This window comes from Cryptomeria japonica, chromosome 2, assembly GCF_030272615.1.
Source record: "Cryptomeria japonica chromosome 2, Sugi_1.0, whole genome shotgun sequence".
NCBI lineage: Eukaryota > Viridiplantae > Streptophyta > Pinopsida > Cupressales > Cupressaceae > Cryptomeria > Cryptomeria japonica.
Window position 1 is genome coordinate 153093087 of NC_081406.1, and position 23208 is coordinate 153116294.

At 36.9% G+C, this 23208-nt stretch overlaps 1 protein-coding gene across 1 annotated transcript in view; it reads right to left on the reverse strand.

Moving 5' to 3' along the window:
• LOC131071375 (uncharacterized) overlaps positions 1–22032 on the reverse strand; it is a 43531-nt gene extending 21499 nt beyond the window's left edge. The window contains exons 1-2 of the mRNA XM_058007188.2: positions 21740–22032; positions 21506–21630 (exon numbers count right to left, since the gene is read on the reverse strand). Coding sequence (XP_057863171.2) covers positions 21506–21630; positions 21740–21844 — 230 coding nt within the window. The 5' untranslated portion in view covers positions 21845–22032. The remainder of the gene's footprint in view (positions 1–21505; positions 21631–21739) is intronic.
• Positions 22033–23208: the final 1176 nt, after the last annotated feature.

Consider the following 23208-nt stretch of genomic DNA (forward strand, 5'->3'; position numbering starts at 1 on the left):
GGTGGAACCCCAAGTTCTTTTACTCCTGCACTTTCAAAATAGATGAGGTTCAACTTGGCCTTAACACATGTATTCAGAGGTTGGTTCCTGATGAAAATATTCAAGAGCTCATTGTTGTTGATGACAATATGTATTTGAATTTTGACTCAAACGTATTTACTATTTAGAACTTGAACTTGTTTTTTGGTATATCACTTTGCTATATGGTATGTATTTGACTCAAACTATGATTTATATATGATGGAAACCAGTAATATGCTATTGTGTTCTATAAATTTAGTGTATACATGTGTTTTATTAGAATATTTTAAGAAATTATATATTTTCAAATGTTCGATAACTTCGCCGATTTATTGCCGATTTTTTCCTGATTCCCGATTTTTTTTAAAATTATTGCCGATTAAGATATTTACATCTTTGGTTGGAGGAATCAGTGCTTTGCATTCTTCTGCAAAAGGGTTTGTCGATTTTTCTTCAAAATCATGGTCTCAGGCTTCTGTAATTCGTGTGTGCCAATTCTATAATTCGCGTGTGAAGGTTACATCAGTCGGTCGGAATCAACTATTCTTGGTCATTAACACTTTGCAGATCCTGGAGGGTCTTCATAGCAGGAGAGTGTTCATTGCATTGCATTTATGATCAAAAGACCTGCATTGTCTTCTATTGGGTACGTAGTTGCCAAAATGACCATTAAGGGAGGGTATTAGAATAATTAATTCTTTTAGTCAATTACCTTCTTTTGCGGTTCTATTAATCGTCATTTAGTTAGTCATTAGTTAACTATTGCTTCTTTTATAACAACGCATAGTTTGCTTTTTAGTTTAGCGTTTTTTAGCTTTATTTAGCATTTTAAGCTTTTTTAAGCTTTAGATTAACGATTTGTACTTTTTAGAACATCATCTTGTAATTCATTTGTTTACGCTTGTATATTCGTAATTAACGAATCCGATTATTTTGAGCAATCAGTTTTTCAGTTTGGTCCGCTCATGGAAGATTGGAATTTCAGCAAGTTTCATCACCCCTTCATCGTCACATTACAAGGGAGAAGGACCTGCTTGAAACAATTGCATGTCAAAAAGCATCCTTCGAAGTCAAACTGCTTCACAAGCTGCCTTAACAATTCCCCAATAGGTAATCTCTTGTGAATAGAGCCTTTTCGACTCTATTGTATATATCGATTTATATTTATAATAACATTTCCAACAACAGCTAGGGTTTACCAAAATTTCCAGAAATTTTCCACAATTTTTTGAATGATTGTTTTACAAAATTGTGGATTTTTATTAGCAACTAGGGTTTTTAGTCAAGTTTATAAACAAATTTTGGCAATTTTTTATACATAAACCGTATATTTTCTACAATTTTGAATGATTTTTGGATAAAATTGTGGTGTTATTTAGACAGCTAGGTGTTTGATCTATTTTTTCTAAAAATAATGGTGTTTGCTATCAATTTTTAGACCTTTTTAAAAAAAACATGGGCAGCTAAAAAATTTCACTATCTTATCTTGTAGATTTTTTGATAAAAATCATAGGGGTTTTGTTCTTGTTCTAGTTTTGCAATTTTTTTCCTAAAAAATTTCAGTAAACACCACCTCATTGATCTTTAAGAAGTAGATCCAAGTCTTGTGACAAAATTCATCAATAAAGGAAATATAATGCATGCTTCATAAAATTGATGCTACTAACACCAGTTGACAAACATCAAAATGTACTAAGTTTGGAATTTCCTTCACGCTATGCTTGTTGCTTGGGAAAGCAGCCTTAAAATGCTTGCCAAGTGTGCATCTTCTACATACTCCCCACTTGTTGATACTAAAATCTACAAGACATGTGACTATCTTCTTCAAAATAGGCAATGCTTTGTGATGTAGAAGCCCCATCCTCTTGTGCCATAACTCTCACAAATTGTCATTGTTATAAACAAATGCTCAAACTAGTTCACCCCATAACCTATATAGATTGCCTTCTTTAATCCCTATTACTTGTGCAATATCTAGGCTAGATTATTTTCCCCAAATAAAGACATTTGATTCTTAAATTCACAGCCCTTCTCTTCCAAAGCTGAAACTGAAAGCAAATTCTTCCTAAGATTAGGTACAAAACAAACGTCAACAAAATCTAAAAAGTTACCTGAGTGTAGCTGAAAGGGAATTGTACCAACTCCTACTACTAAAAACTTCGCATCATCACCAAGCTCAACCCAAATGCTAGAGTTATGTTTATTTTAAATTAGTAAAACACTGCCAAGTTGATGTCATTATCTAAATGCCCCACTATCCACATACTAAGCATCCCTTGGAATCGTGCCAGTAGAAAGACAAGATACCATTGATAAAACCTTCTTAAACTTGACAAGCTACTGAATTTCTGCAAAGGTTGTCACTTCCTTCTGCTATTGCTTCCCACAATCCTTTTCTTATCTAGACATTTAAACATAATGACCAAATTTATGACAAATGAAGCACTTGGTTTTACTCATAGATAGCATACTCAAACTCAAAAATACTAAAATTATAAAAACACATTTTTTTGCAAAATTCAATTACAAAATGTACCAAATGAGTCTAAAAACCATGAGGAAGTATCTTCTATTATATGTGATTGTTCAATAAATATGGATTACAAAATGGCATCATTGTACGAAGCTGGATAGTGGAACTGGATACAATAGCTAGCTACTAACTAATTAGTTATTTATGATGATTGTATTTGAAAATCATCATGACTAAATTCATATCTAGACAATTTAGACATTAAAAGTTAGGAGCAATGGCTACTTGTTGCCTTGCCCTCTCCAAATTCTTTTCATCTAGTACTGCAAGGAGGGCTATCATCTCTCATTTGACCTCTTCGAGAGCTTTTGTCTATGGCCCGAGATCACGACAAGGAATGCCTACAAGATGGTGTTTGAGGTAATCAATGCCTCCACTATGTTTCTTCGTGCACCAAGTACAAATAACAGTCCCTAATATCGGTCCCATTATGCCATGTTTCCAAGTGGGGTTACAACTACCAGCAGGTTTCCTTCCAACAGGTTGACTTTCACTTGCACTTATTGAGTTTGAAGCAGATGCAGGAATGCCATTGTGATGATTTATCAACCTACAACATCAATAGCAACAAACAACAACATAAACATAAGCATTCAGCTAAAATTGTTAAAAAAAAATAATTTATCAGATATCTAATTTCAATTATTAATAAATGAAAATTATATAAAAATGAATTAAAATACATGAATTTTTGTTTAAATATATTATTTTAAATTTTAATATCAAAAAAATATTGTGAATAATAATAGATTATTATTTGCCTGTTAATGGACTCGATAGAGTTGATCCTTTGAAGAATATCAAAGAATTGGTGAAGTGGCAGAGACCAGATATAGGATGGATAAAAGTTAACTTCGACGGTGCCTCGAAAGGTAACCTAGGGCCTTTGCGAGAGATGAATTTGGTAATGTTTTAGCATAGGGAGCAAAGAAATTGCCAATAGGAACAAATAAAGAAGCAGAAGTACAAGCAGCACTCCTCGCGATTAACCCAGCAAGTAGACTTACAGTATCAAGGTTGCATTTAGACGATGATTCTCATATTATAGTGGATGCAGTTTCGAAGCGAGAAGCTCAAAATAGGAAGATAATTTGATAAATAAGTTCATCTAATTGATTAATCAAAGGTTAAATAACTTTCAAAATTTTAAGTTTTCATATGCGAAGAGAAGGCAACAAAGAGGCAAATTTGCTTTCAAACTAGGGTTGTCACTTTAATGACAATCAATGGGAGGATTGATGGGAGGATCTTCATGGCATCCATGTGGTAGAAGACGTAGAAGGTGGCAAATGAGGGTAGTCGAGCGGGTGTACCCATGTAGCATCCAAGTGGAAGAAGTGGATCGATGAGCAGATTTGACATAATTTCATATTGCAAATGATGGCCTCAACCTCAAGGCCATCGTATCATCACCCTTGTCATCAATCTTGTAGAAGGTACGCCAATGATGCCTCTTCAAAGATTGAGGAGATTTTCGCACTAAGGAGGACGTTCTCATGTGTGAGCAATCATGAAGAGGCAAAAGCTAATGATACGGGTAGTGACAAGGCGGGTTAAGACTTCTTCAATAAGCTTCTACATCTACAAAAACATATTACCCATGTAATCTACAAAAACATATTACCCGTGCAGGCAGCATTAGTGGTCTTGAGTGGTTTCAATGGAGCCAAACTTTTCTTTGGTTGCATCCAAGCAACAACTAGCCTTCATGGGTGCCATATCAGAAGAACGGACGCACAATGTGTTTAAAATAGAGGATCCACACTTCCTATAGATGGTGGACTTACTCCTTGGCAAGGAATGCATGGATTCAGAGTTTAGGTATTGAACCAATGTCCATTTGGCATCAATGTTCTTTGCTTGGGGGCTGGAGTTGGGCACGAAGGAAGACATCAAGTGGGTCATGAGGGAATGTGTGAAATAAGAATGGAAGCACAGGATGGACATTTTCATGACCATGGCCAAACTAGGAGAAGGATTTGTGACCAAGAGAAGTGAGTGGGTGCATTCTACTAAGTTTATTCCACCACTTCGGTCATTCCTTTTGTGGGGTGCGGATATGGACAGGGATGCAAGGCAAGCGGACGTGCAAAGGGGATGGGAGCACATTAAGGATTACCTAAGGTGTCGGGAGCAAGAGCTACGAGCTATGGGCCCAGAGGACACCAAGAAAGTTAGAAAGTAAATTGACTTTAAGGAGGATCACTGATTCAACTGCCGAAAGGCAAAAGGACAAGCTCAAGACCAATAACTTCTTTATTTTGTGTTTGAATTGTAGTAGGTTAGTCTATTTTAGGGTGGATATTTCTAATATATTAACCATCTATGCATGGGTTGGACAATGTTTCATTGCACTTTGGTAGAGGTACATGAAGAGTTTGATAGTAAGTAGAATTTTGTGTTGAACTTCTAGATGATCTATGGTTTTAGCAACCGATGGGAACTTCGTTCTGTCTTTGTATGGTTTTCCTTGCTGATCTATGGGTTGAGCCACTGATGGGAGATTTGTAATATTTCTTATTATTATAAATATAAAAAATATTTACCGATCAAAAAAATAATAGAATATTATTGTGAATAAACATATTATTTTAAATAACAAATGAATTAAATTTAATCTTAATTGAACTTAGAATGACAAAAAAAATATAATATAGAGTTTTTACAATCTACCTAGCATGCTGGTGTCCACCATTTTGAACAAAAAAATAAAAAACATTGAACAATTTACTTGGTCATTGTTCGTTGTTGTATCCTCTGACCTCCCAAACCCTCATGCAATTCGCGAGCATATTTGCAAACATTTTGTTGATGGCTAATAATAGAGGCGACTAGGGCTCTAGTCAGCACTTTATTCCTTGCACTTGAGTCCAAACAGCTATTGTGCATCTGAGACCCACGTTTTGACCTTTTAAGTGTTGAAAAACCTGCAAGTCACAGAAGTCACAACGAGTAATGCAAGTTCTGACGAGCCAAGCACAACTCTGAGGATTGGCAAGTAAACGTGCGAGTAACTCAAGCTACAAAAAATTCAATGAGTACTCACCAACTCGAGCTTAGCAAGTACTTGTCGAGTATGCAAACTCTGGTTTTACTCAAGTCTTTCCCTAGTTGCGAAGATGAATCCTCATCCTTCTTGTTACCCTTATTGGTTCATTTTTTTCATTTTTCTTCATCCATCCAAGGGCTAAATTATCTTCACCCCTCTTGCTAGCATTTGACTCCATTCAAGCTCCCTCCTATATATAGTCATCCCACTATCTTTCATAAAAAAAAAAACTCTCAAGCACAAATACCCTATACAAATGCTTGCCATAAAGCTGAAACCCCATTGAAGGCCAAGTTCATTAGCTCGATATTTTCAACCTTCTTCCCAACGACTACAAGTTGGTTGCAAAGTTAAATGGCCTTCATCAAGTAACTAGTAGTTGTATCTGATTTTATCATCTTTATGGATCTGAGTTTGTTTCACAATTTTCTTGTTCATGTTCTCACTTTGCTAAAGACCAATTAGAGCATCAAACATCTGCATAGTTGTTTTTTTTCAAATAAATGGGATATTAAACGATCCTTTACCACATCCATGATTATCCACTTGGCCTTTACCTCTTTCTTTTTATGAGTTGCCAATTGTAATGGATCTATAGGTGAAGTCACCTCATCTTTTACACTGTCCTAAACACCATTATCTTCCAACAACAAAATCACCTTGACTTTCCAAGGCAATAAATTTGATGTACCTTCCAATCTAACCTCAAATCTGAAGCTAGTTGATGCCGTTGAAAAAATATTTTTTCTCTCATAAAACTCCTAGATCTGGAATTTAAACTACTCAAAAGATTTAAAATAAATACCTATAAAATTATCCCTAGCTGCTGATTCACCAATTAGAAAAAAATAAACAGCACAGTTCTGCACCAAAGGAGCAGCATAATTTTTTTGGTAAAAAATACGCAATTTCTTAGAATAAACCCACAATTTTTAGATCAAAAGCTAGGAGTAATTTATTCAATAAATACTACAGTTTTCAAAAGAAAAATTGGATGTGATTTGCAATAAAAACACTATGTGTTCTTTGAAAAACCCACACAAACCACACAAAAAACTACACGATTCTTCATTAACAAATGCCCGTGATTTTCATCACCAATAACGAACCCTCAATTCTCCTTTTGGTGATCAACAACACAAACCTTACTTTGATACTATGAAGAGTTTAATCCAAGGTGACTTTGTCCTAATGTTCTAATAATCAAAATTATTCTCGTGACATTGCATAAATGACACAACAATTGAAACTTGTAATTACAAAAGCAGAAAACAAATACACAAAAAATTACACCTTCAAAATCAATTTCTCATTCTTTCAAAAAACTTTAAAGGAAACCTCTACAAATTGATCACCACAATTGCACAAAGCTTATCAATGTATATCACTCTATATATCTTCTATCTTGCATCTTTATAATGTTTAGTGAAAAATTAAATCTCCAAAAATATCATTCTCTCTTACAAGAGATGAGTTGGAAAATAAGTCTAAATCATTAATGTATATCTACACTTTATTAGACTTAATAAGCTAAATTATAAATAAATAAATCCTTTTTTATTAAAAGTGTAATGCAAAATAGAATAACTTGAAGAGCTTCCAACACATTCACACTAAACCTCAACATTTACATCAACCTCCATCACAATCTTCATCAAATAGTGATACTGCATATTGTGGCCCAAGATCTATCACAATTTTCATCAAATAGTGATACTACATATTGTGGCCCAAGCTCCATCACAATCTCATCAAATAGTGACAATAACAAGTCTATTGATTTCAGTATATCAAATGCATCTATTGATTTCAAGATCATGGCACCGTTAGATGTAACAAGCAAGTTGATAAATGTATGGTTCCTTCTATCAATCTATTGGGTTTCAAATCTGTTCTACTAATTTTTGCTTGAGTCAATTCTTGCTTTAACCTTTGTTGGCCCATTATTGCCTCTTTCTCTTGTGTAGTCTTCCACCTTTTCCTTCATGTCAATCATCCAAGTTAGCAAAACTGAAAGTTCGTTGTGTTTTCTTGTTGACCTTTTGAAGGGGTTCTAAATCTTGTGCCAAGGGCCAACAAGGTTCTCATGACCTCATCGACACCCAACATGTTTTTTCTAACTTCTTCTTTGCCCTCAAAATTTGGCTAAGTCTTTATGTTATCAATGCTTTATGGAGGTTCTAAAACCCTCTATCAAGAATTGACAACATTTTCACAACCTTGTTTGGTCCCAAAGTTGGTATTCTAACTTCTTTGTTTTGTAAAAGAAATGCTAAGTCCTTGTGTGTTGATGATTAGCAAAGGTTTGAAACCCATATTGACTATTGACAAGGTTTACACAACCTTGTCAAAGCTTGACACGATTTTTAGAACCTTCTTGATTATGGAGTACAATCTTCAAAGGAAAGCATCAATGCTTTATGTATCAGGGCCCAATAAGCTCTTTACAACTTTTAAAGGTGACAAAAGATGGTGCAAAGTAAGTGAAAAATTGTTATGTGGTAAAGGATTGAGATGGTTTCTTAGCCACCTATGGTTGCCGACATAGGTTTGTTTGCCAATGCTAGATCCTCACATATGTAGGATAAGTGGATTGTTGTTTGAGGCAAAAAATTGACATGGTTCTCTAACCCTAAGAAGTTACCGACAGGAAGTGAAATGTTATCATTCACTTAGAGCTCCACGAAGTGAGGATAGATGTATACAATAAAAAAAAGTGTGGCATCACTACCATGCTATACTCATGTTTGGCTTCTCAAATCACTATAAGGTGGTAATTATATGATAAAATCCCAATGTAAATCAACGAGAAAGTGATATAAAGTTAAGGCTTATTTGTTCATATGGCTTTTTAGTGCCAAATTAAATGGTGTTTTGCATTTACCCACCTTGATGGCGATGTCTTTTCCCAATCACCTACCTACTAAAAATCAATGCCCATGTTACCATTCAATCAAGGGTGCCCATTTTAGGTGGGATTGCTTTCAAATCATGGATTTCCAATCTGCTACAATGTTGCAATCTAAGGTTTCTCCTATCCAATGTAAAATGGGGATTTTTGGTTCATTTTGAATGAGTTGGTTCTTTAGCTATAGACAAGAGACAATTTAGGTGCAAGTTTTTCTATGGTTTCAATCATGCCATGTCCAATTACAAAAGGGCAATGAAGTTGCAAAGCAAGTGAAGGATAAAAAGATATGGGTATTACATAAAGAATGTCTCCCAACTATTTATATTTCTTCAAGAGAATGTCAACTACATATTGAGGTTCCCTCTTGTCACACTTGCTAACACAATTTAATGAGCACTTGATAATATGACACCATTTTAAAGTATTACAAACATTGTAATAATCATTTCCTTATTTCATATGGATTCATACAATTCAATTTGGATTACTAAGAACACTCTTTGTATAATGCTTGTCATTTGATGGCATGTGTGCCTAGACCAATTCTTCTATGTTTCCTTTTATTGTTTTCCTTCTTGCTATCTATGACTTTGTAGCCCAATCGGATAGGCATCAATCTTTGGTTCACCTAGCCAATCTCAAATCATTCTAAACAAATTAAACATAAATCAATAATTTAGGAATGAGGTTCTTCGTATGCATTCATGATTGTCCATATAACCAAGGATAATATCTTAGGTAAACACTAAAGACTTTATTTCACGTGGATTATGCTTACACAATCATATCAGCTATATAGGGGTTTTATGTAGCCAATCTTCCTTGACCTAGTGATAGTATTTGGGGTCAAGTATGCAACTTAGTTTGATTATAGTCATTTTTGGTTGTCCATTCTGTTTGATTTAAATGCCTATTACGATATAACCCTAGAAACGCCATCCTCAATCTAAGATGAGCGCGAAGCAAAGGACAAATAACCCACTCTAGTATAGTTGACCTTAAACCCTTCATGTTATGTTGATGTGTTGATTTCACTTGCACCACGACAATCCTAACCTTGTGCAGTTTAGTTCTAGGAAGTGGAGCAACTGCTTTGGGACCCAACACAACCCATGCATTGCAAATAATATAGCAACAGGTAATCTCTCACTACTTGTGATCCTCAAAAAATACTTTCCTAACATACTACACCATCTCTCTCAACGAGTCAGATCTTAAACTCTCACTCGATGGGCCCTTGGAACCAAGACCCACAATAGCAGTTGCAACAACCATGACTTGTCACTAAAAAATCAAGCAATGTTAAATAAGATGCTTCATTAATACCAATAATTTGCTATCGCCTTCTTTGCTTGTGTGCATAAACATATTTCCTGCATCGTGTGCTCTCCAATGACAATTGGAATACAAATGTGTTGGAGGGTACAAAAAACCATTCACATTACTCACACCAATATTAGGTTTTTTGAAAGTGGTAGTTCATGTGGAAGTTGGGGTGACCTTAGAAGAATAATGCCCTAATATTGAAAAGTTTCTCCTCATGCAAGCCAACATCTGCATCGCAATCACTAGATGACTTTGTTGATGAATGTAATGTCCCTTTTTTGGATCACTTAATATTTTGCCCTAAATTCACAAATCCAAATGAGACATAGAATATAATATAGTTAGATATATAATCCTCACCCAAGAAGAATAAGATGAGACAAGTCTGTCTTGGAAATCTGCAACCAAGTTAGATAATAATATAGATATAATCCATGTAATACATCCATTTTTGCGATTAAGAAAAGATATACTTATAACGCATAAATCTAAATTATTAAGTAGGGGTTCAACCATAAGGAGGGTTGAGATGGGAGGGTTGTGTTAAGGTGCCCTAAATATCCCCTACCCTAGGCCCAAGAGCAGATTGGCCTCATGTGGCCCTTAACCATGCTCATGAGGTGGTGTACCTAGTGGAGCTTATACGATGTTCTCATCTACCATGCCATCCTTCTCTCCTCTTATGATTGAGGATCCTATCTAGTTCACCTCAACAATTGACCAATATAGGGTTCCTATCAGAGGCAACAACAAAGTGGCCTTAACTTGACCCTAGGCCCAAGAGCGAAATCTTTGTCCTGCTTGGCCTCATGTGGCCCTTAACCATTCTCATGAGGTGGTGTACCTAGTGAGGCTTGTACGTCGTTGCCCCTCCTTGCACTCCCTTTCCTACCTTAGCATGATCGATTATTATAGGTATATAGTGGTTCATTTATTATCAAGTGCATAGATATATGTCTATTATATGTAACAATTCATGCATCTATTAGATAAATATACATCCACCCACATAAAATTATTATAAACACATAGATGTATGGAGAAATTAATTCTGCATAACACAAGAATATGATATGTCATTGTAACGTTGTAAATTGCACCTCGTGCAATTCCACGCTACATAAGCACCTTCGCTTTATGCTAATTGGAGAATTCCTTCACCTCCTTATCCTTTTATTCGCTTGGCTTGCCCCGTCATCCTCCCTTCTATCCTTTTAACTCTACTGACTATTTGACTCATGGACCCATGCATGTCACGAAGACATCTGCATGCCCGGCTAGCATCCCACGAATTTGCAGCCTAAAGGTGGTCATTGAAGCATTACACTTACGACTAGCAAAGTTTGTAACACCTCTTGTCACGGCCACTGGCGTCAGTTTTGCTCCCAACTTGATTAACTTGCCTTTGGAGCTTCATTTTTGGTCTTTGTTAACTCTATTCAATCCACAAAAGCTCTCTCTAGCATTGGAATTACTCTCTTTCAAACTCCAACATTCTTCCCAAGCATCTTGGCTCTCTCACATTCTAGACACCATTTTCGTGCTTTGAGGACTTTGTGCTTCTTCTTCATCCAACAAGCACTTTGCTCTAAGCGTGGAAGGGGAGTTCTCATTTTATCTCCATTAGCATATTTGATTGGTCTGTTTACTATATATTTTATCAATTAGTTTATCTATCAATCTATCTTGGATGTTTGTGGAGGCAGAAACATCCAAGATGATTGTGGCAAGCCTCTAAAACATAGCCCCAACATTTTCTATTTTGTCTTGCCTGCAACTTAGTTCAGTGAAGAGTCATTTTGCTAGATGCTTCAATCGTGGACCCATTGTGAGACTATTCCTTTCTCTTCTTTCATTTTATATTTAAGTATTTAAGGTTGTTTTTGCTTCCTATTGTGAATTTGTTTAGTTTAAATTCATCTAGAACACATATCTCATCTCTCTACATTTTCTATACAAAACCTTGTACTTTGTACTTTGTCCATACAAGACACCAACGATTCGTGTTGTCATCCATGACCTGTGCATGCCTCCTTGGATAGAGTGTTGGCGAAGGGCATCAGAAGATCTCTGTGACCCACCCCATGTTATCTTCGGGGTACCTGTTGTCATTTTATGACACCCTTGGTCCATCAACAAGAACCGATCAGAGATATGTTCCATAGACCAACGTTGCACCAGTTGATCAGGCACAAGCCCAATGGAATCATGAAATGTTGTTATCCTTTTTTTCAAGCCGTCCACTTTGCATCTTGCCCCTGAGAACCTTGGAGTCTGTTGGTCCCTTCTCCTTCCCTTTTATTTCTTAGGGATTTCGAATTCCGGAGTCCAAAACCGACCTACCCCTTCCCTTTTGGGGAGAGGTATCCAATCTCCCCAAAGCCCGAAATCTCGAGCTTCCCTTCCTTTCAGATTCTGGAGTCCAAGGAACCGACCTATCCCTTCCCTTATGGGGAGAGGTATCCCATCTCCCAAGACCCCAGAATCTCGGACTTCCCCTCCTTTCGGATTCTGAAGTTTGGGGAAGTGATCTATCCCTTCCCTTTTGGGGAGAGGTATCCCATCTCCCCAAACCCCGAAATCCCAGACTTCCCTTCCTTCTAAATTTTGAAGTCCAAGGATCTGGTCTACCCCTTCCCATTTGAGAGGTATCTCATCTACCCGGACACCGAAATCCCTGACTTCCTTCCAGATTCTAACGTTCGGGGAACTGGTCTATCCCTTCCCTTTTGGGGAGAGATATCACGTCTTCCCAGACCACAAAATTCCAAACTTCCCTTCCTTTTGGGTTCCAAAGTCTGGGGAACTGATCTACCCCTTCCCTTTTGGGGAGAGGTATCCCATCTCCTTGGAACTCTGAATCTTGGACTTCCCTTCCTTTTGAATTTTGAAGTCCAAGGAACTGATCTAAGCCTTCCCTTTTAGAGAGAGGCATCTCGTCTCCCCAAACCCCGGAATCCCGAACTTCCCTTCCTTCCAAATTTTGAAGTCCAGGGAACCGATCTGCCCCTTCCCTTTTGGGGAAAGGCATCTTATCTCCCCGAACCCCAGAATCTTTGACTTCCCTTCCAAATCTCGAAGTTCGGGGAACCAATCTATCCCTTCCCTTTTGGGGAGAGGTATCCCATCTTCCCTGGACCTCAAAACCTAGAGTCCTCCCTCTCATTCCTCCAAACTCCAAGGTTCCTGACTCCTCTTCCCTTATAGCATTTTCCTAGGACTCAACGTCCGATCTCCAGTGACATCAACACTTCCAAATGGAGTGATCAACACTCAAGGCTCTTAATCCTCCACCAACTCCTGCAACTTGTCTACTTTCACTTATGGAGCTACAAGGGCACATTTAATGATTTTTGCAAGATTTCCATCAAGTGGAGTGCAAGGCCATGCTTATTTATGGTTACTTGATGGACTTTATGTCAAGCTTATACGCTCTGACTTTGGAATGTCAAGCAATCTACCTTCTAGAAGTTCTTTCCTTCTTGGGATTGCCTTGTCAAGGTATGGATGGGTGTCTTGCACACACAACCATGTCAGATACATGCACTTCCCTACCTTCCCGAACTCACATTATCCTATGCACACCAGGGTCAAGGTTTCCCTCTTTGACCATTGGTCTCTTCTCTGCAACCAATTTGCTATATATAGGTTGTTAAGCCTCATTGTAAAAGGTTCTCTCCCTACTGGCTGGAGCTACTCTCTACTCTTTCACTTCTCTTGAAGATTTGTATATTTTCTTGCAAATTTGCAACTGTAAGTTTGGCCATTGGCCTAAGAATGAATTGAAATCATCATTCTTGCCTCTCTTCAACTTATGCATGTTGTGTATGTTTTCTTACCTTCATTATAAGTGTATGTTTTGTGGCTTTCTCTCACGTATATGTTGTATTAACTTGTTTCCAAGTGTGACTTGTGGGAAATCTTTCTCCCCTTTTGACACTCAACGAATCCTAACCTCCATACGTGCATTTGGGGTCATTCATGCAACTAAAGTTTGTGCATCTCTAGGGTATTTCAATTGATTCTTTGTATCATCTTGGGGGGGAGAGGAACATCTCTTATCTTGGTGCATCACCTCCTTTCTTTTTTAGCATTTCCTTCTTCCCTTTTCCTATGCAAGCTGTAAGAATAGATTTAGAAATAGAATTTGGAGTGTTGAGTTCGTTCAACACCTGCACTAAGATTGAGCAGGAAGTCAGCCTTCTCCAGGGATTCAACCCCCTTACACAAGGTCCAACACTTCGAGGTTGTTTCCATGTTTCACAAGGTTGTTGAGCTGATAGCTCAACAAAGGTGCAAACTTTTGCGAGAACAGTACTTGACAGCCTTAGGCTTTGTACTCATCCTAAGTGGAGAGATCGGTTAGTGAATCTCAGAGAGGTTATCTGCCGTCGAAGTGGTTCACTTTTCCCCCTCTACAATTACCATTAATCAGATCTGTTGCAAATGAAATATCTTTGCTGATGTTCTATCTCCAATATATACCCTCTTCCTTGGAATAGAAGAGTAGTGTTCTTCCATAGTCGCGTCCCCTCCTAAGGTGGCATCTCTCTCTCTTGGTGATTGCTGCCTTCAAATAATTTGACGATTATTATTAACTTTATTAAGTCCTTTCCTTCACATATGTTTCTGCTTAAACCTGCTCCATATCTGCTCTCAATCTGCCCTTTTTGTCTACTCTAAATATAATTATATTCCAATCTGTTTTGTTCTGTTCTTTCACATTTTATCTCCCTTTATACCACATTGAAAGGGGGAGGGGGGGGTTCTCCAAGAGAGGTGATCTCTTTAGGGGGGGTTTCTCCAAGAGAGGTGACCTCTTTAGGTGGGAGGGGGGGGGGGGGGGGGGGGGGGGGTGGTCAGCCTTAGCAAATGTTTAATTATGTTTAAGCACCTATTCATATTAAATCTGATCTAGGTCGGCCCCCATAATGAATTTATATTAAGTTTAATCCTCATATTTAGATCAATCTAGGTTGGCCTCCAAGTAATCTAAGCTAATCCTAGTCAGCCCTATAACAAACAATCCCAATTGGCCCTATAATAGTCACAAACAAATTATTATTATTATTTTTATTTTTTTATGAGTCAGCCATATTCACTTTGCCAAGTTGGCCCCTTTTGAATTTCATTAATTTATTTCCTTAATTTTATCTATTAAAGTTGCAATTTGTTTTGCCAAGGCAGGGACATGACAATGAACCAAAAGTAGTCTAATATTTTCCACCTTGCTTTATACATTAGCACCAAGAAACAACTTTGCTCAATCAACCTCATCATTATGAAAACTCTTACGAGTTGTGACATAATGTTCCAACAACTTTGAAGATGCAATTTCAAACAATAGATCCCCCCAGTGCTTTCATTCCAACAAAAATTGCATTTCAATCACGTCAAATTGGGAACTAGTGTTCAATAAGCCCATGACATAATAAATGTGCATTGAAATTAAAAACACATTCATACCCATTAAGGTAAGAAGAAATAAAATATATAAATGCATAGAAATGTTTAAGTTTAGTTAAAAAAAAAATTAAAATACCTAATCTTCATAGGCTTTTTTAAAAACCCTAACACTACGGGTTAGGATTATAACATAGCAAAAATTCTTTGAAATTTTAAAATAACCTAGCCCTTGTTATATTTTAGATTAGATGGATAGCAATTCAACAAATTAAAACAATGAACAAGGAGAACACCAAAATACCCTGGGAAAACCTTCCTCTTGAAGGTGAAAAACCCAGCAACAAAATCTCTCATTATATTGATCAATTACAAGTGTCTTTACAAGATGCTTCTCTCCTAGAAGCTATATCAATGGATCAATTCGCATGATACAACTGTATGCACAGTCTGAACTGATGCAGGATATCAATCAGTCAAGGGATGATATCAATATGACTTGCACTCTGCTGTAGAATGAATCTGCATTGCTGAGAGATGAATTGCTCGACTGAGAACTGAATTCGCTTGCCAAGGATTGAATTCACTTGCTGAATGAACTCACTCTTGAATGTATTCGCTCTTGAATTAATTCGTTGTGTCAAGGAATGGATTTGCTGGTCTGAATGTATTTTCTCTGCTGGATGCAATCGCTGAATGAGTTATCAAAGAATGAAGTTCCACTTCATATATATATGAGGGAGAGGCACCCTTTCACAAAGGGCCGGCCCTCAAAGCAATATATTATTTCACAAAGGGTGGCAGACTTATATGAGGTCGGCCAAACAAGATATAATCACAATTACAAAAGCAATTGGCTCACATATAATTAATTCATTAGTGAATATGTGTTCATAAATCAGACCTATAATTGTCTAAGGCCGATAGGCCAATTAGACAATTATATAAGCTATGTCGGCCATAGAAGGATCCGATCATAGCTACAAACATCAACACTCCCTCTTAGCTAGGGAGGAATCCTTCTCAATGTTTGAGTCACATAGTGACATCCACCATGGCTACTCCCAGAGGGTGGGTCCACCATGGTTACTCTCATGGATGGAAATGCAAATGACCACAAGTGCCCATCACGGAATCACACAACATGGTGTCGTCATCTCATCATGACATTCACCATGGCTACTCCCAAAGGGTGAATAAACACAAGTGTTAAGTCGTGACATCCACCATAACTACTCCCAAAGGGTGGATCCACCATGGCTACTCCCAAAGGATGGAACAAGGACTTTCACCTCAAACTTCTCTCTCAGAAAAGAATGCACTACCAAGGGCTTGCACCTCAAACTTCTCTCGCAGACATGAATGCATTAACAAGGGCTTGCACCTCAAACTTCTCCCTCACAAAGAAGAATGCATTAACAAGGGCTTGCACCTCAAACTTCTCCCTCACAGAGAAGAATGCATTATAGTGTTTCTCAAGAAATTACTGATGCGCACACTACCTCTCAGCTAGGGCTTCATTCTCCACAACTCCAAGTTTGTCTCGAAAGTGCACAAACTTCACTCGAGCAAGAGGCTTGGTGAGAATATCGACTGTCTAATCACCAGTGTTGATGTACCTCAACTGAATCACATTCCTTTGCACCATATCTCTAATATAGTGATATTTGATCTCCACATGCTTTGTTTTGTTATGAAACACAAGATTGATAGAAAGCTTCACACAGCTTTGGTTATCACAATGAATAACTATTGGCTCCAATGATTGTCCAAACAATCCTGCAAGGAGCATTTGAAGCCATACTGCTTTGCGAGCTGCCACACATGCTGCAATGTACTCTGCCTCTGCAGTGCTTAGTGTCATTGAAGACCGCTTCCTGCTACACCAAGAGATCGATGCAGACCCCAAACAGATCTTCACGATGATGTGGCTCCCTCTGAAGCTCCAACCTTCTAACCTCCTTGTCCAAGGTTGCCTCTGATGGCTTGTCAGACTCCCTCCGAATGTTAATTCCTCCTCTATGAAGAAATTGATCACAATGACAACCTGAATAGGTTCTTCCTCCTTGAGAGATGTCTCCAGTTATGTGTCACCAAGTTGTGTCTCCATTCTTCAGCCTGCGTGACATCCTCACAGGACCATTCTTTTGTTCCTTGATTCATCCTGGAAACACTTTAGCAAAAACACTACAAATACTTCATAGAGCTAAACTATCCCAAAGAGAAATACCAATGCTAGAAGCATACATGATTCTCTAATCCAATGTAATTGCATGAATTAATAACTACATATGAATTCATGAATATTATTCAACCATGAAATACTTATCTCTTTATTGATTCTGTTGGAGCCACTTTACTTTTCCTAAAAACACGATGAAAATCCGCTCCAAGGATGTACTCAGGTCTGAATTGTCTCTAATGGCAGGCGAATCAGGCCTGCTTCACTGCTGTACCAGATCTTTATAAGTTATTGCAGAAGTTACAGAGGTTTTCTGAGCTGTTTATTCAGGAAATTGACAGTCTTTATATCTGCAACATTATATCCTTTCAGGGACAGCAACACAATTTCTGCCTCTGAAGATTGGTATGTAGATTCTTGGATAACATCAGCCTCCGTCATTGCAAAAACCTTTTGTCAATGAGTGGCCTTGACACGTGACAGTACTATCATAGGTATTCCTTCAGAATGCCATATTTTCTGCTATCACAGTTCTTCAACTTTGGGCGCTTGATAAAGGTATTAAGTAGCTATTCAAGTTCAGACTCATGTTCCAATACGTGCCAAAAGTTTATTGATGAACTTCCAACCAACTACCTTCTTCCAGAACTTATGGAGAATCAACCTTTCAATTTGAAGTCATTAATGTCGAATTCATGTGTATTAAATCAAAAATTAGCTGCACCAGAATTCTATGAGTGTAACTATCCACATTCCACCATAAGGCTTATGACTCCAAGCTTCCAGCGGCTGCTCCTTAACTAGGTGACCAATAAAATTACAGCAAGTCTGAATCACTCCACTCTCAACTCCACAGTGGCTTTTAAGCTTCACACCAACCAGCAATGGTACAGTGAATATATTTGATCGAGCCCACACCTCAGCATTCCAAATTACTAATACATGACTGATCGCCAATAGTCGTCCAAAGGTATAAATCTCTCAGCAAGAATTATTATGACTCTCCAATTAATAAACCTCCTTCCAACGAATATGGTATCCCAAAATATTAATCATCCGATAATGTTTATTCAGGTTTCCTTAGCCACCCTTCAGGATATGATTACATCGATAAGCAATTCCTCTAGGCAAGCATTAATATCAGAAGCCCCCAAGTTGGCGACTACCTTTTCAATTGTCTCCATTACCATGCGATGGTAAGGTTCACTTTCATCCTTCACGTCTTCAACAGTCCTTCCCACAATGTCAGCAGCTATCTCAACAGTTGTATCAACTGTCCTGGTGTAATATGCTTCAACGCCCTCTGTGCAAACACACTGTTTAACAACTTCAGGACAATCTTCTTCATTTCTTCATCTGGAGATTCTATGAGATTGGATACCCTTTTGATTTTCATCATTAAGACTGTGATTTATGATTTCAACTAGCGATCTCAAATGTGAAAGAACAGCTCAACCCATGAGAATGGCTATTTGCTGGACAAACAAATCATTCTTTCACCATCAGCTGTCTCTTTCCTTCAATGACTGAAGCCACACTGGAGTGCTTAAACGAATCTGATCATGTCTTTTCTTAACCCGCTCTGATACCATGTTATATTTTAGATCAGATGGATGGCAATTAAACAAATTAACACAATGAACAAGGAGAACACCAAAATACCCTAGGAAAACCTTCCTCTTGAAGGTGAAAAACCCAGCAACAAAATCTCTCATTATATTGATCAATTAAAAGTGTGTCTTTACAAGATGCTTCTCTCCTAGAAGCTATATCAATGGATCAATTTGCATGATACAGCTGTATGCAGTCTGAACTGAGCAGGACATCAATCAGTCAAGAGATGATATCAATATGACTTGCGCTCTGCTGTAGAATGAATCTGCATTGCTGGGAGATGAATCACTTGACTGAGAACTGAATTCGCTTGCCAAGGATTGAATTCACTTGCTGAATGAACTCGCTCTTGAATGTATTCGCTCTTCAATTAATTCGCTGTGTCAAGGAATGGATTCGTTGGTCTGAGTGTATTTTCTCTGCCGGATGCAATCGCTGAATGAGTTATCAAAGAATGAAGTTCCACTTCATATATATATGAGGGAGAGGCACCCTTTCACAAGGGTCAGCCCTCAAAGCAATATATTATTTCACAAAGGGTGGCAGACTTATATGAGGTCGACCAGACAACATGTAATCATAATTACAAAAGCAATCAGCTCACATATAATTAATTCATTAGTGAATATATGTGTTCATAAATCAGACCTATAATTGTCTAAGGCCGATAGGCCAATTAGACAATTATATAAGCTATGTCGGCCATAGAAGAATCCGACCATAGCTACAAACATCAACAACCCTAACCCTAAAACATAGGTTTAGTGTTACAGTTTATGGCATTATGGATTAAAACCGTACCTCTATCATGTTTTGCCAAAAACATAGATGAAACAAGGGTTTGAGTTTTGAAAGAGTAATGTCAAATGAGTGTTGTTGTGCCTTGTTTGATGATCACAAAATGTGATGTTTTTTGTTTGTGTTTGCCTAAATGAGTATGAAATTCGTCCACCTGCAGTCCAAAGGTGAAAAAATAATAAAAACTCTAAATTCAGGGACTTCATAACTAAAAACATGTTACCATTTTGAAGACCCCAACAAAATTAAATATATTTTTTGACTACCCACAAGTTTTTTGCTGAGTCAAACCCAAGTTTGACCAGGTTACCATTTGCCCAGCCATGCTTTTCAAACTCATCACATGTAGACCACCAAGTGGCAATTACTTGCAGCTAACTGTATGAAATTGTTGATTTCTACTACTATAACCCTCCCAGTTAAACTACCCTGTCATCCCAAGCCAACCTTTTCAAAAAATCTAACCATCACTCATCAACTTCCAAGCCAAAATACTTTGAATTGAGCATCTAATATCTATTACTAAAACCAATACATGCAAAGAAACTAAGAAACAACACAAAAGAGAACTTGAAGCAAAGAAATACTTCTTCCATATATAATTGAAAGAGCAATGGTCATTTTATAGGAAAGCAGTAACATAAACCCAAATACTAGGGTGACAAGTCCTGACCCTAAAAGACAAGTGAATATTAAGTCATGTTCATATTATTTAATAAAGCCATAAATTAGCTTTATTACAAAAAGCCTTCGATAAGACTAGTATGACGATTATAACTTTATTTTACAAACACTAACAAGATCTCGTATTTAAGGACTGTCCTAGGTCAATAGTTCTCATTGGAGAGACTTGATTGTCATCACTACAAAGTATCATAAGGTTTAAATCAACATGGCATCAACAGATACCATACATCATGGTCATTTGGGTACCTGCATGTTTGCTTGGCATGTCTTCCACCTTTATACATTAGCAAAGTGGGCTAACTAGTTATCAAGGAAGCTTTAAGTCATCCCTCTGCAAACCAACAGATCTCTCAATGTGCTTTTCAGCACCACCCATCTTCAAAACAGGAAAATTCAGAGGCGAACAGGTTAGACAAGGACATATCCACCCCATCAATCATGCCAGGAGGATAGGACCACGGACATAATTTTGTCCTGAACATCAGAAAGATCACCATCAATTTGTTCTGCTATATAATCACCAATTCATTATCAGATCCGGATTCTGTCATATCAGTCACAGTGTATCAGCCTGATCAAAAGGGCAAAATCAACAGCCACGGTTTGAACTTTGAACTAGTTAGTCCACTTCGCATTTTCTCATCTACGTCTACATTATCAGTCTCGGATCATTTTTTTGTGTCTGATTTCTATCGCTCTATTTTTAGTTTAAACCTAAATAAAACTTATTTATTTACAAACACACCTAAATTTTACCAGATTAAATACATCGTTTAGAAACTGACCATAAGAAACAATATAATTAGCCACACCCATTGCATAAATTCTAAACCATAACCAAAACTAAAATCGGCACCTCCACAAGTAGCCTAATTGAGAAAAGGGTTCACAGAAAAAGCTGTAAAACACATCAAGCTCGGATGCCCAAAACGCATCAATCATTTCAGCAACTTACGCAGAAGGAAAAGAAGAATAACTGACCTCAAGAAATTTACAACTTCTGTCCGTGCAGGAGACTCCATCGGATCCAATCTCGACGGAGACATCCTCGGGCTTTCCGAAAGAGAATCTCCCACTGTTAACCCATTTAAGCTCGATGCCATAACCTAAAATAATGCCCAAAAAAAATCAAAATCATAAATCGAATAACCTAAACACAGAGGATAAACCGAATCAAATTAAGTAGTATGGAAGATGATTTCAAAATAAGTTTACCTCGGTGAGGTATCTCTTGTGGGCATGGTAGTTGTCGAGGTATTCATCGTCCTGGGCATCGCGAGCCCTTTTGCCATTATGGAGAGGATTCGATTCCAACCTCATTGTTTCAACTACAGAAATATTTTGTCGCAAAAGTTAAAATTCATGGTTTCCACCTTCAGATTTGAGACTAGTAACTACATTTTGCAGAGCTGAGCTTCAGCATTTCAAGGGGAATTCGCACTCATTTCAATGTGGCATCCGCTGTTCTATCTTTTTGTTGCTATTATCTCTATCACATTGGATTTAGTAAAGTGCGGATGAAATAGCGGGTGGTGCGGAGATATGACACGTAGGTAATTATTTTGTTTTTAATTGACACTTGCAAACAAAACAGTTAAATTTATTTGATAGTTAAAAGAGCGGGAAGCTTGTGCCTTGATTTGACTACCAAATAATATTGTTAGTGGAAGTGGGATTTCGTGCGGGGATGTGTTTTGAATTCCTTACCATCATGATGGTTTTTTTTAAGTACTTATCGCTACGTAATATTATTGTAACAAAAAAAAAACTTATTGTTTAATTAGTTATTAAAAATATTTATTTTAGTTAATTATAAGGAAATGTTTTTTTCATTAACAAGTGTCAAGTAGTAGCTAGTACTTGTCGTCTTTATTACTTTGCAATAGATTAATTATAAAATATCAATTTGGACATACATTTCAACAATAGTTAGAGATAATATACTTTCAAGGCATATGTATTGTAGTTATGCATTAGAGAGTACCCAAATTTGTAGTATATAATGAACAAATTGAAATTCAAAGTTGAAAGTGTTTTATTGATTAAATGTTTATAATTATTGCATAATTATTCTAATTTTTAAAATAACAATTAATATGTTCCAACTCTAAAATTATATAATTATAGAATACAATAATCTCTATAAATTTAATTATAAATTTAACAGTAACCATCAATCTAATCTTTAACTCTTGATCTAATTTTAATCCTTACCCTAATCTTAAGCCTTGATCTAAGTTTAACCCTAACATTAGATTTAATCTTACGTCTAGCCTAGTTCAAATTCTAGTTGTAACCACAACCCTAATTTTAACATTAACATTAATTTTCACTATAGCCCTAATTCTTAACCTAATTTTAACATCAAATACAACCCCTAATTCTAACATTGAGTACAACCCCTAAGTTTAACATTAAATAAAACCCTAATTCGAATTTTTCCTTGACTTCTATCCATGGTCCTTAATCTAAGTCTAAACCTGACTCTAACCTTAACTATATTGATTTTAAAATTATAATAATTAATAATAATTTAGATTAGAGCTATAATATAATCAATAATTATAGCTTAAGTTATAATTGTTTATTTTAATTGTAACTTTAAAATTACTAAAATTGTTAATTATAATCTTAATCTTAATTAATAATGATTTAGTTTAAATATTTAAAAAAATTATTAATTA